At 56.1% G+C, this 13,075-nt stretch overlaps 1 protein-coding gene across 1 annotated transcript in view; it reads left to right on the forward strand.

Annotated features, from left to right (window-relative positions):
* KDM5C (lysine demethylase 5C) overlaps positions 1-13,075 on the forward strand; it is a 45,652-nt gene that overhangs the window by 3,590 nt on the left and 28,987 nt on the right. The window contains 9 exon segments of the mRNA XM_030970119.1: positions 490-567; positions 677-802; positions 3,219-3,389; positions 3,462-3,596; positions 3,679-3,802; positions 7,231-7,403; positions 9,468-9,626; positions 11,263-11,382; positions 12,571-12,729. Of these exon segments, the coding sequence (XP_030825979.1) occupies positions 490-567; positions 677-802; positions 3,219-3,389; positions 3,462-3,596; positions 3,679-3,802; positions 7,231-7,403; positions 9,468-9,626; positions 11,263-11,382; positions 12,571-12,729 (1,245 nt within the window).

Genomic DNA, 13,075 nt, shown 5'->3' on the forward strand with positions numbered 1-13,075 from the left:
TCCCCCTGAATTTGGGGTTTGTTCCCCCCATATTTGGGGTTTGTTCCCCCCATATTTGGGGTTTATTCCCCCTGAATTTGGGGTTTATTCCCCTGAATTTGGGGTTTATTTCCCCCTGAATTTGGGGTTTATTTCCCCCTGAATTTGGGGTTTATTTCCCCCTGAATTTGGGGTTTGTTCCCCCCATATTTGGGGTTCATTCCCCCTTAATTTGGGGTTCATTCCCCTGAATTTGGGGTTTATTTCCCCCGAATTTGGGGTTTATTTCCCCCTGAATTTGGGGTTTGTTCCCCCCATATTTGGGGTTCATTCCCCCTGAATTTGGGGTTTATTCCCCCTGAATTTGGGGTTTATTCCCCTTTTTCCCCTGTGGAGCTCCCAGGGCTGCCCTGTCTGTGTCACCCTGGGGGGGCCCATGGCTGCTGCCCCCCTCAGGCTGGGTCTGTGTGTCCGTCTGTCCATCCCTGACCCCCCCTTTGCCCCCCCCAGGACTGGCAGCCCCCCTTTGCTGTCGAGGTCGACAACTTCAGGTTCACCCCCCGCATCCAGAGGCTCAACGAGCTGGAGGTGAGTGGGGTGGGGGGGGAGGGGGGGGCTTTGGGGGCTGATTTTGGGGTGTGCACGGCTCTCACCCACATCTTTGCCCCCCCATTTCCTTCCCGCCCCCTTCCCACAGGCTCAGACACGGGTGAAGCTGAACTACCTGGACCAGATCGCCAAATTTTGGGAGATCCAGGGCTCCTCCCTCAAAATTCCCAACGTGGAGCGGCAGCGAATCCTCGACCTCTACAGCCTCAGCAAGGTGAGGGGGGCAAACGCCCCAGCCCCCCGGGGTGAGATGGGGAAGGTGCCCCCCCCCTGGGGGAGCATTACCCTAGGTGGGGTGAGGATGGGGAAGGTGCCCCCCAATACTCCTGGGGGGAGGATTTTCCTATTTTGGGGGTTAATTACCCCAAATTTAGGGATGTCTTATGATCTGGGGGGGCAAAATGGGGACCCCCAGCCCCTCCTGGGGGTGAGGATGGGGAAGGTGCCCCCCCCCCATTTGGGGGACTATTTTACTATTTTGGGGGTAAATTCCCCCAAATTTTGAGGTGTTTTCTGGTCTGGGGGGTGATTGTTCCTCTGGATTTTATTTTTTATTGGGGGGGGGTAATTGCCCCCATGAAGGCATTTTCTCATTTAGGGGGGTTAATTACCCTCCTTGGGGGTGTTTTCCTATTTAGGAATTTAATTTTCCCATTTAGGAGTTTAATTGTATTTTTGGGGAGCATTTTGCTCTTTTGGAAGATATTTCTCTATTTGGGGGGTTAATTCCGTGGGAGAATATTTTTATTTAAGGGGTAATTGTTTTTTCTGGGGGAGCGTTTTCTAATCAGAGAATTAATTATTTCTTTTGGGGGGAAATGTTTGGTTTTGGAGGAGTTCACTGTCCCCATTCAGGGGGTGGTGTCCCCATTCAGGGGGTGGTGTCCCCATGTAGGATGTGGCGTCCCCATTTATGGGGGGACAGTGCCCAGTTCTGGGGTACTCAGTGGTGGTGATGGAGGAGGGGGGCTACAAGTGCCACCCATGGGCACAGGTGGCCCTGGCTGTCCCTGGGTGTCCCTCAGCACTCGGTGTCCCCTCTCAGGTGGTGATGGAGGAGAGTGGCTACGAGGCCATCTGCAAGGACTGGGGGCCGGGGTGGCTCTGGCTGTCCCTGGCGTGTCCCCCTACGTGCTGGGGGGTCGCTAGGCTGTCGCCTGGGGTGTCCCTGGGTCCCTGAGTCGTGTCCCCTCTCAGGTGGTGATGGAGGAGGGTGGCGTAGGCTACAAGGGGTGCTTGGCACCCTTGGTGGCACAGGGTGTCCCTGGCTGTCCCTGGGTGTCCCTCAGCACTCGGTGTCCCCTCTCAGGTGGTGATGGAGGAAGGTGACTCTGAGGCCACCTGCAAGGACTGGGGGTGTCCCTGGGTGGCTCTGGGGTGTCCCTGAGCGCTGTGTCCCCTCACAGGTGGTGCTGGTGGAGGGTGGCTACAAGGCTGCCTGCAATGACCAGGGGTGTCCCTGGGTGTCCCTGAGTGTCCAGTGTCCCCTCTCAGGTGGTGGTGGAGGAGGGTGGCTACGAGGCCATCTGCCTTGGCTGTCTTGGGTGGCTCTGGCTGTCCCTTGGTGGCTCTGGGCTGTCCCTGGGTGTCCCTGGGGTGTCCCTGAGCGCTGTGTCCCCTCACAGGTGGTGCTGGTGGAGGGTGGCTACAAGGCTGCCTGCAATGACCAGGGGTGTCCCTGGGTGTCCCTGAGTGTCCAGTGTCCCCTCTCAGGTGGGTGATGGAGGAGGGTGGCTGTGAGGCCACCTGCACAGGTGGTGCTGTGGAGGGTGGCTACAAGGGGGGTGGCTCTGGCTGTCCCTTGGTGGCTCTGGGTGTCCCTGGGGTGTCCCTGAGCGCTGTGTCCCCTCTCAGGTGGTGATGGAGGAAGGTGACTCTGAGGCCACCTGCAAGGACTGGGGCTGTCCCTGACTGTCCCTGGGCTGTCCCTGGGCTGTCCCTGAGCACTCGGTGTCCCCTCTCAGGTGGTGATGGAGAAGGGTGGCTGTGAGGCCACCTGCAAGGACCCGGGGTGTCCCTGGGCTGTCCCTGGGCTGTCCCTGGCTGTCCCTGGGCTGTCCCTGGGCTGTCCCTGGGGTGTCCCTGAGCACTGTGTCCCCTCTCAGGTGGTGATGGAGGAGGGTGGCTACGAGGCCACCTGCAAGGACCGGGGGGTGGCTCTGGCTGTCCCTTGGTGACTCTGGCTGTCCCTGGGTGTCCCTGGGTGTCCCTGGGGTGTCCCTGAGCGCTGTGTCCCCTCTCAGGTGGTGGTGGAGGAAGGTGACTCTGAGGCCACCTGCAAGGACTGGGGCTGTCCCTGACTGTCCCTGGGCTGTCCCTGAGCACTCGGTGTCCCCTCTCAGGTGGTGATGGAGAAGGGTGGCTGTGAGGCCACCTGCAAGGACCCGGGGTGTCCCTGGGTGTCACTGGCTGTCCCTGGGTGACTCTGGGTGTCCCTGGGCTGTCCCTGGGGTGTCCCTGAGCACTGTGTCCCCTCTCAGGTGGTGGTGGAGGAGGGTGGCTACGAGGCCATCTGCAAGGACCGGGGATGGGCGCGTGTGGCTGTGGCTGTCTCTGGGTGGCTCTGAGCTGTCCCTGGCTGTCCCTGGCCGTCCCTGGGCTGTCCCTGAGTGTCCAGTGTCCCCTCTCAGGTGGTGATGGAGGAGGGTGGCTACGAGGCCATCTGCAAGGACCGCCGGTGGGCGCGCGTGGCCCAGCGCCTCTCGTACCCGTCGGGCAAGAACATCGGCTCTCTGCTGCGGGCGCACTACGAGCGCATCATCTACCCCTACGAGATGTACCAGTCTGGGGCCAACCTGGTGGTGAGCGCAGGGCCGTGGGGAAGGGTTTGGGGGGCGCCCCAGGCCACGCTGAGGGTCCCCCCCATCCTCCAGCAGTGCCACGCGCGGCCCTTTGAGAGCGAGGAGAAGGACAGGGAGTACAAACCCCACAGCATCCCCCTGCGCCAGTCCGTGCAGCCCTCCAAGTTCAACAGCTACGGCCGGCGTGCCAAGCGCCTGCAGCAGGAGGTGGGCACCCCTAAACCCTCCTGAACCCCCCCTGGCACCCCCAAATCCCCCCCGGGATCCCCCTGACGCCGCTGTCCCGCAGCCCGAGCCCACGGAGGAGGACATCGAGAAGAACCCCGAGCTGAAGAAGCTGCAGATTTACGGGGCCGGGCCCAAAATGTTGGGGTTGGGGCTGGTGGCCAAGGATAAGACCATGAGGAAGAAAGGTATTGGGGATCCCCCTCGTGATGAGGTGCAGGGGTTGTTGGGACCTCCTAAATCTTTCTGGGACCCTCTGTGGTTTTTTTGGGATATTTTTTATTTGTTCTGGCGTACCCCCATAGTTCTCATGGGAGCCTCTTTGCCCACAGTTTGTTTGGGGTGTTTCCCAAATTCTTTTGGGTTTTTCAGGGACTCTCTTTCCTTCCTCTCCCCTCTCTCTTTTGGGTCACACCCCCCCCAGAGCTTTGGGGTACCTCTCCTCATTTTTTTGGGATGCCTTCCCACACCCCCAGGCTTTATGGGGTTTCTCCTTCTCAGTTCTTTAGGAACCTTCTGTCCCCAGTTGCTTATGGACAGACTTCTCTGTTGTGGGACAGACACCCTCTCCCCTGTTCTTTAGGGACCCCTTTTCCCCCCAGTTCTTTAGGGAATCCTTTCCCCCCAGTTCTTTAGGGAATCCCTTTCCCCCCAATTCTTTAGGGACCCCCTTTCCCCCCAGTTCTTTAGGGAATCCTTTTCCCCCCAGTTCTTTAGGGACTCCTTTATGCCCCAGTTCTTTAGGGAATCCTTTTACCCCCAGTTCTTTAGGGACCCCCTTTCCCCCCAGTTCTTTAGGGACCCCCTTTCCCCCCAGTTCTTTAGGGAATCCTTTTCCCCCAGTTCTTTAGGGACCCCTTTCCCCCCAGTTCTTTAGGGACCCCCTTTCCCCCCAGTTCTTTAGGGACCCCTTTTCCCCCCAGTTCTTTAGGGACCCCCTTTTCCCCCCAGTTCTTTAGGGACTCCTTTATGCCCCAGTTCTTTAGGGAATCCTTTTCCCCCCAGTTCTTTAGGGAATCCTTTTCCCCCCAGTTCTTTAGGGACCCCTTTTCCCCCAGTTCTTTAGGGACCCCCTTTTCCCCCAGTTCTTTAGGGACCCCCTTTTCCCCCAGTTCTTTAGGGACCCCCTTTTCCCCCAGTTCTTTAGGGACCCCCTTTCCCCCCAGTTCTTTAGGGACCCCCTTTCCCCCCAGTTCTTTAGGGAATCCTTTCCCCCCAGTTCTTTAGGGACCCCCTTTCCCCCCAGTTCTTTAGGGACCCCTTTTCTCCCAGTTCTTTTGCCCCCTCCCATTCTTTTGACCCCCCCCCTCCCATTTTCAGGACCCTTTCTCCAGTTGTTCAGAACCGCCACCAATTGTTCTGTTCTCTTCCAACGGTTCAATAACCCCCCAATAGTTCAGCACCCCCCGGTAGTTCAATAACCCCTCAGTTTTTCTGTGACCCCCAATGGTTCAGAACCCTCCCAAAGATTCTGTAACCCCCAAAAGGTTCAAAAACACCCCAATTTCTCATTAACCCCCAATGGTTCAATAACCAGAACTCCAACACCCCCCAGTTGCTCAATAACCCCCCCAATGAGTCTGTAACTCCCCAATGATTCAATAACCCCCCCAATGGTTCAGAACCGCCACTGATTCTGCGGCCCCCCAAATCTCTCAGTAACCCCAATAGTTCAGCACCCCCAAATCTCTCAGTAACCCCAATAGTTCAGCACCCCCAATCTCCCAGTAACACCAATAGTTCAGCACCCCCAATCTCTCAGTAACCCCAATAGTTCAGCACCCCAAATCTCTCACTAACCCCAATAGTTCAGCACCCCAAATCTCCCAGTAACCCCAATAGTTCAGCACCCCCAAATCTCTCACTAACCCCAATAGTTCAGCACCCCAAATCTCCCAGTAACCCAAATAGTTCAGCACCCCAAATCTCTCACTAACCCCAATAGTTCAGCACCCCCAAATCTCTCAGTAACCCCAATAGTTCAGCACCCCAAATCTCTCACTAACCCCAATAGTTCAGCACCCCAAATCTCCCAGTAACCCAAATAGTTCAGCACCCCAAATCTCTCACTAACCCCAATAGTTCAGCACCTCAAAATCTCTCACTAACCCAAATAGTTCAGCACCCCAAATCTCTCAGTAACCCCAATAGTTGAGCACCCCCAAATCTCTCACTAACCCCAATAGTTCAGCACCCCCAAATCTCTCACTAACCCCAATAGTTCAGCACCCCAAATCTCCCAGTAACCCCCAACTGTTCTTTTACCCCCCAATCCCCCAGTAACCCCCAATAATTCTGTAACCCCCCAACCTCCCAGTAACCCCCAATAATTCTGTAACCCCCCAATCTCCCAGTAGCCCCCAATAATTCTGTTACCCCCCAACCCCCCAGTAACCCCCAATAATTCTGTAACCCCCCAACCTCCCAGTAACCCCCAATAATTCTGTAACCCCCCAATCTCCCAGTAGCCCCCAATAATTCTGTAACCCCCCAACCCCCCAGTAACCCCCAATACTTCTGTAACCCCCCAATCTCCCAGTAACCCCCAATACTTCTGTAACCCCCCAATTGCTCAGCACCCCCCAATTGTCCTGTAACCCCCCAGTAACCCCCAATTGTCCTGTTACCCCCCAGTAACCCCCAATTGTCCTGTTACCCCCCAACCCCCCAGTAACCCCTAATAATTCTGTAACCCCCCAATCTCCCAGTAACCCCCAATTGCTCAGCACCCCCCAATTGTCCTGTTACCCCCCAACACCCCCAGTAACCCCTAATAATTCTGTAACCCCCCAATCTCCCAGTAACCCCCAATTGTCCTGTTACCCCCCAACACCCCCAGTAACCCCTAATAATTCTGTAACCCCCCAACCCCCCAGTAACCCCTAATAATTCTGTAACCCCCCAATTGCTCAGCACCCCCCAATTGCTCAGCACCCCCCAATTGTCCTGTTACCCCCCAACCCCCCAGTAACCCCCAATAATTCTGTAACCCCCCAATCTCCCAGTAGCCCCCAATAATCCTGTAACCCCCCAACCCCCAGTAACCCCCAATAATTCTGTAACCCCCCAATTGCTCAGCACCCCCCAATTGTCCTGTAACCCCCCAGTAACCCCCAATTGTCCTGTTACCCCCAACCCCCGGTAACCCCTAATAATTCTGTAACCCCCCAACCCCCGGTAACCCCTAATAATTCTGTAACCCCCCAACCTCCCAGTAACCCCCAATAATTCTGTAACCCCCCAATCTCTCAGTAACCCCCAATAATTCTGTAACCCCCCAATCTCTCAGTAACCCCCAAGTGCTCAGCACCCCCCAATTGCTCAGCACCCCACAATTGTCCTGCTACCCCCCCCCCCCCCCCCCCCCCCCAACCCCCAGTAACCCCTAATAATTCTGTAACCCCCCAACCCCCCAGTAACCCCCAATACTTCTGTAACCCCCCAATCTCCCAGTAACCCCCAATAATTCTGTAACCCCCCAATCTCCCAGTAACCCCCAATACTTCTGTAACCCCCCAATTGCTCAGCACCCCCCAATTGTCCTGTTACCCCCCAGTAACCCCCAGTTGTCCTGTTACCCCCCAACCCCCGGTAACCCCCATTGATTTCCCCGCAGACAAGGAGGGCCCCGAGTGCCCCCCCACGGTGGTGGTGAAGGAGGAGCCGCCGGGGGAGCCCCGGGGGTCCCCGGTGTCGCCGGGGGGGGCGCGGGACGAGCTGCGCCACAGCCCCGAGCCCTGCACCAAGATGACCATGAGGCTGCGCCGCAGCCACAGCAACAGCCAGTTCGTGAGTGGGGGAATTTAAAATTTGAATTTAAATATCCCCCCAAAACAGCCAGTTCGTGAGTGGGGCTCTCCTGGGGGGAAAAAATCCCCCCAATTTTGGGGTTTTATTTTTCAGTTTTGGGGCTGGTTTTAGTGGACCCTCTCCCTATTAAATTCTGAATTTCAATTCGGTTAAATTTTAATTAAATTCAATTAAATTAAATTTCCTCCCCTCCCACCCCACCCCAAATCCCCTGACCTATTTCTACCCCTCCCCCAAAAATTAAATTCAAATTTAAAATTTGAATTTAAATATCCTCCCAAAACAGCCAGTTTGTGAGTGGGGCTCTCCTGGGGGGGAAAAATCCACCCCCCCGTCAGTTTTGGGGTTTTATTTTTCAGTTTTGGGGCTGGTTTTAGTGGACCCTCTCCCTATTAAATTCTGAATTTCAATTCGGTTAAATTTTAATTAAATTCAATTAAATTAAATTTCCTCCCCCTCCCACCCCACCCCAAATCCCCTGACCTATTTCTACCCCTCCCCCCCAAAAATTAAATTCAAATTTAAAATTTGAATTTAAATATCCTCCCAAAACAGCCAGTTTGTGAGTGGGGCTCTCCTGGGGGGGAAAAATCCACCCCCCATCAGTTTTGGGGTTTTATTTTTCAGTTTTGGGGCTGGTTTTAGTGGACCCTCTCCCTATTAAATTCTGAATTTCAATTTGATTAAATTTTAATTAAATTTAATTTAATTAAATTTCCTCCCCCATTCTTCCCTTTCCTCCCCTCCCCAAATCCCTATTTCTATTTCTACCCCCCCAAAAATTAAATTTAAATTTAAAATTTGAATTTAAATATCCTCCCAAAACAGCCAGTTTGTGAGTGGGGCTCTCCTGGGGGGGAAAAATCCACCCCCCTCAGTTTTGGGGTTTTATTTTCAGTTTTGGGGCTGTTTTTAGTAGACCCTCTCCCAATTAAATTCTAAATTTCAGTTAGGTTGATTTTTAATTAAATTTCAATTAAATTAAATTAAATTTCCTCCCCCATCCTCCCCTTTCCTTCCCTCCCACCCCTCCCCAAATCCCCTGACCTATTTCTACCCCTCCCCCCCAAAAATTAAATTCAAATTTAAAATTTGAATTTAAATATCCCCCCAAAACAGCCAGTTTGTGAGTGGGGCTCTCCTGGGGGGAAAAATCCACCCCCCCGTCAGTTTTGGGGTTTTATTTTTCAGTTTTGGGGCTGGTTTTAGTGGACCCTCTCCCTATTAAATTCTAAATTTCAATTAAATTAAATTAAATTTCTTCCCCTTTCCTCCCCTCCCACCCCTCCCCCAAATCCCCTGACCTATTTCTACTCCTCCCCCCCAAAAATTAAATTTAAATTTAAAATTTGAATTTAAATATCCTCCCAAAACAGCCAGTTCGTGAGTGGGGCTCTCCTGGGGGGGAAAAATCCCCCCAATTTTGGGGTTTTATTTTTCAGTTTTGGGGCTGGTTTTAGTGGACCCTCTCCCTATTAAATTCTGAATTTCAATTTGATTAAATTTTAATTAAATTCAATTAAATTAAGTTTCCTCCCCTCCCACCCCACCCCAAATCCCCTGACCTATTTCTACCCCTCCCCCAAAAATTAGATTTAAAAATTTTGATATTTAAAATTTGAATTTAAATATCCCCCCAAAACAGCCAGTTTGTGAGTGGGGCTCTCCTGGGGGGAAAAATCCACCCCCCCCAGTTTTGGGGTTTTATTTTTCAGTTTTGGGGCTGGTTTTAGTGGACCCTCTCCCAATTAAATTCTAAATTTCAATTCGGTTAAATTTTAATTAAATTTCAATTAAATTAAATTTCCTCCCTCATCCTCCCCTTTCCTCCCCTCCCACCCCTCCCCAAATCCCCTGACCTATTTCTACCCCTCCCCCCTTAACTCCCCCAATTAAAATCTGAATTTAAATATCCCGCAAAATAGCGCAACAATAACACTAAATAACCTAAAATAACCCCAAAAATACCCCCAAACCATTTATTTTGGGTTTAATTGGGTTAAAAATTTTTTTAAAAAATCCCCTTTTCGCTGCCCTGTGCAGGTGGATTCGTACGTGTGCCGGATCTGCTCGCGGGGCGACGAGGACGACAAGCTGCTGCTGTGCGACGGCTGCGACGACAACTACCACATCTTCTGCCTGCTGCCCCCCCTGCCCGAGATCCCCAAGGGCATCTGGCGCTGCCCCAAATGCGTCATGGCGGTGAGGGGGGCGCGGGGACACCCCTGGGAACCGCTGCGTGTGTGGGGGGGGGTCCTGTGCTGTGAGGGGTTTGGGGTGCTCTGATCTGTGGGGTGGGCACCAGACCCCCCCTGTGTGGTGTCCTGTGCTGTGAGGGGTTTGGGGTGCTCTGATCTGTGGGGTGGAGGATCCTAAACTCCATCCAGGTCTGTTTGTGGGGCTGGAGACCCCCATCTGTGGGGTTAGAGACCCCCTGATCTGTGGGGCTGGAACTGGACCCCCTTGTGTGGTGTCCTGTGCTGTGAGGGGTTTGGGGTGCTCTGATCTGTGGGGTGGGGGCTCCCAAATCCCATCCAGGTCTGTTTGTGGGGCTGGGGACCCCCTGATCTGTGGGGTGGGCACCAGAACCCCCTTGTGTGGTGTCCTGTGCTGTGAGGGGCTTTGGGGTGCTCTGATCTGTGGGGTTGGCGCCAGAACCCCCTTGTGTGGTGTCCTGTGCTGTGAGAGGTTTGGGGTGCTCTGATCTGTGGGGTGGGGGCTCCCAAATTCCATCCAGGTCTGTTTGTGGGGCTGGAGACCCCCATCTGTGGGTGTCCTGTGCTGTGAGGGGTTTGGGGTGCTCTGATCTGTGGGGTGGAGGATCCTAAACTCCATCCAGGTCTGTTTGTGGGGCTGGGACCCCCATCTGTGGGTTTGGGACCCCGCTTGTGTGGTGTCCTGTGCTGTGAGGGGCTTTGGGGTGCTCTGATCTGTGGGGTGGGGGCTCCTAAATCCCATCCGGGTCTGTTTGTGGGTTTAGAAACCCCCTGATCTCTGGGTTTAGGGACACCCTGATCTGTGGGGTTGGGACCAGACCCCCCTTGTGTGGTGTCCTGGCTCTCAGGGCATTTGGGGTTCCTCTGATCTGTGGGATGGGGGCTCCCAAATCTCATCTCTTTGTGGGGTTAGAGACCCCCTGATCTGTGGGGTTGGGGCCAGAACCCCCTTGTGTGGTGTCCTGTGCTGTGAGGGGTTTGGGGTGCTCTGATCTGTGGGGTGGGGGCTCCTAAGTCCCATCCAGGTCTGTTTGTGGGTTTAGGGACCCCCTGATCTGTGGGGTTTGGGACCCCCTGACCTTTAGGGAACCTTGTGGGGGTGGGACCAGACCCGGCTTGTGTCCTGTGCTGTGAGGGGCTGTGGGGTGCTCTGATCTGTGGGGTTGGGGCTCCCAAATCCCATCCAGGTCTGTTTGTGGGGCTGGGGACCCCCTGTCTGTGGGGCTGGGGACCCCCTGAGCTGCTTTCTGTAGGGTGCCCCAAGTACCTGGGGCTGTCCCCAATGACCCCTCCCAATGTCCCCAAGCCCCCTGACCCCTGATGTCCCCAGTGATACCTGGTGGTGTCCCCTGACCCCTGGTGTCCCCTGACCCCCCGGTGTCCCCAAGCCCCCTGAGCCCCGGTGTCCCCAATGACCCCCCCGGTGTCCCCAAGTCCCCTGAGCCCCGGTGTCCCCAATGACCCCCCCGGTGTCCCCAAGCCCCCTGACCCCCCCCGATGTCCCCAATGACCCCCCCGGTGTCCCCAAGCCCCCTGACCCCCGGTGTCCCCAATGACCCCCCCGGTGTCCCCAAACCCCCTGAGCCCCGGTGTCCCCAGTGACCCCCCCGGTGTCCCCCCAGGAGTGCAAGCGGCCCCCGGAGGCGTTTGGTTTCGAGCAGGCCACGCGGGAGTACACCCTGCAGAGCTTTGGCGAGATGGCCGACGCCTTCAAGGCCGACTACTTCAACATGCCCGTCCACGTGAGGCCCCCAGAACCCCCGGGACCCCAAAACCCCCCCTGGATCCCCCCAAAACCCCCAGGCTCTCCTGAGCCCCCCAGACTCCCTTGGGCTCCCCTCCCTTTGGGGAGGCGGGTGACGCCTTCAAGTCTGACTGCTTCAATGTGCCTGTCCATGTGAGCCCCCCAGAACCTTCTTGGATACCCCCAAACCCCTCTGCATCACCCCAAAATCTACCTGGATCCCCCCAAAACCCCCCCTGGGACCCCCAAAACCTCCCTGGATCCCCCCAGAACCCCCCAGGCTCTCCTGAGCCCCCCAGACTCCCTTGGGCTCCCCTCCCTTTAGGGAGGTGGGGGACACCTTCAAGGCTGACTGTACTTGTCCATGTGAGCCCCCCAAAACCTTCTTGGATACCCCCAAACCCCTCTGCATCACCCCCAAAATCTGCCTGGATCCCCCCCAGACCCCCCCTGGGACCCCAAAACATCCCTGGGTCCCCCCAGAACCCCCCAGGCTCTCCTGAGCCCCCCAGACTCCCTTGGGCTCCCCTCTGTTCAGGGAGGTGGGTGACGCCTTCAAGGCTGACTGCTTCAGTGTTCCCCTCCATGTGAGCCCCCCAAAACCTGCCTGGATCCCCCCAAACCCCTCCACGTCTCCCCGAGACACCCCTAAAACCATCCTGGACCCCTTAAAGATCCTTGGCCCCACCAAATCCCTTCTCTGGCCCCTCCTGAAGCCCCCTGCCCGCACATGGTGCCCACGGAGCATCAGGAGGTGGAGGAGTTCTGGGGAGCAGCCTCCAAATCCCACCCAAAATCCCCTCAAACCTCCCCCAGAATCCCCCCAAAAAAACCCAAAATCCCCCCAAAAACCCCCAAATGCCCCCAAAAAAAACCCCCAAATGCCCCCCGCCACCCCAAGCCCCTGCCCCAGAGGTGCCAAAAAAAAACCCCAAAATGCCCCCAAATCCCCCCCCTGCCCCCCCTGAAGCCCCCTGCCCGCAGATGGTGCCCACAGAGCATCAGGAGATGGAGGAGTTCTGGGGAGCAGCCTCCAAATCCCACCCAAAATCCCCTCAAACCCCCACCCCCCCCCCCCCCCCCCCCCTCCAGATGCCAAACCTCCACCCAAAAAAACCCCCCAAAATGCCCCCAAAAAACCCCAAAAAAACCCCAGAATGCCCCCAAATGCCCTGCGTGCCCGCAGATGGTGCCCACGGAGCTGGTGGAGAAGGAGTTCTGGCGCCTGGTGAACAGCATCGAGGAGGACGTGACCGTGGAGTACGGAGCTGACATCCACTCCAAGGAGTTCGGCTCCGGCTTCCCCGTGCGCGACGGCAAACGGCGCCTGTCCCCCGAGGAGGAGGTGGGGCCTGGAGACATTGTCACCTCCCCTTGGGGGACAGTGTCACCTCTCCTGGGGGCGCTGCCAGTGGCATTGTCACCTCCCCTGGTGGGACATGGGGACAGTGTCACCTCCCCCTGGGGGGCGCTGTCAGGGACATTGTCACCTCCCCGAGGAGGAGGTGGGGCCTGGGGACAGTGTCACCTCCCCTGGGGGGACGTGACACATCCCTGGCACCTCCTGTCAGGGGACATTGTCACCTCCCCTGGTGGGACATGGAGACATTGTCACCTCCCCTGGTGGGACATGGGGACAGTGTCACCTCCCCTGGTGGGACAGTGTCACCTCCCCCTGGGGGGTCAGGGAC

Source organism: Camarhynchus parvulus, unplaced genomic scaffold (assembly GCF_901933205.1).
Source record: "Camarhynchus parvulus unplaced genomic scaffold, STF_HiC, whole genome shotgun sequence".
Lineage (NCBI taxonomy): Eukaryota > Metazoa > Chordata > Aves > Passeriformes > Thraupidae > Camarhynchus > Camarhynchus parvulus.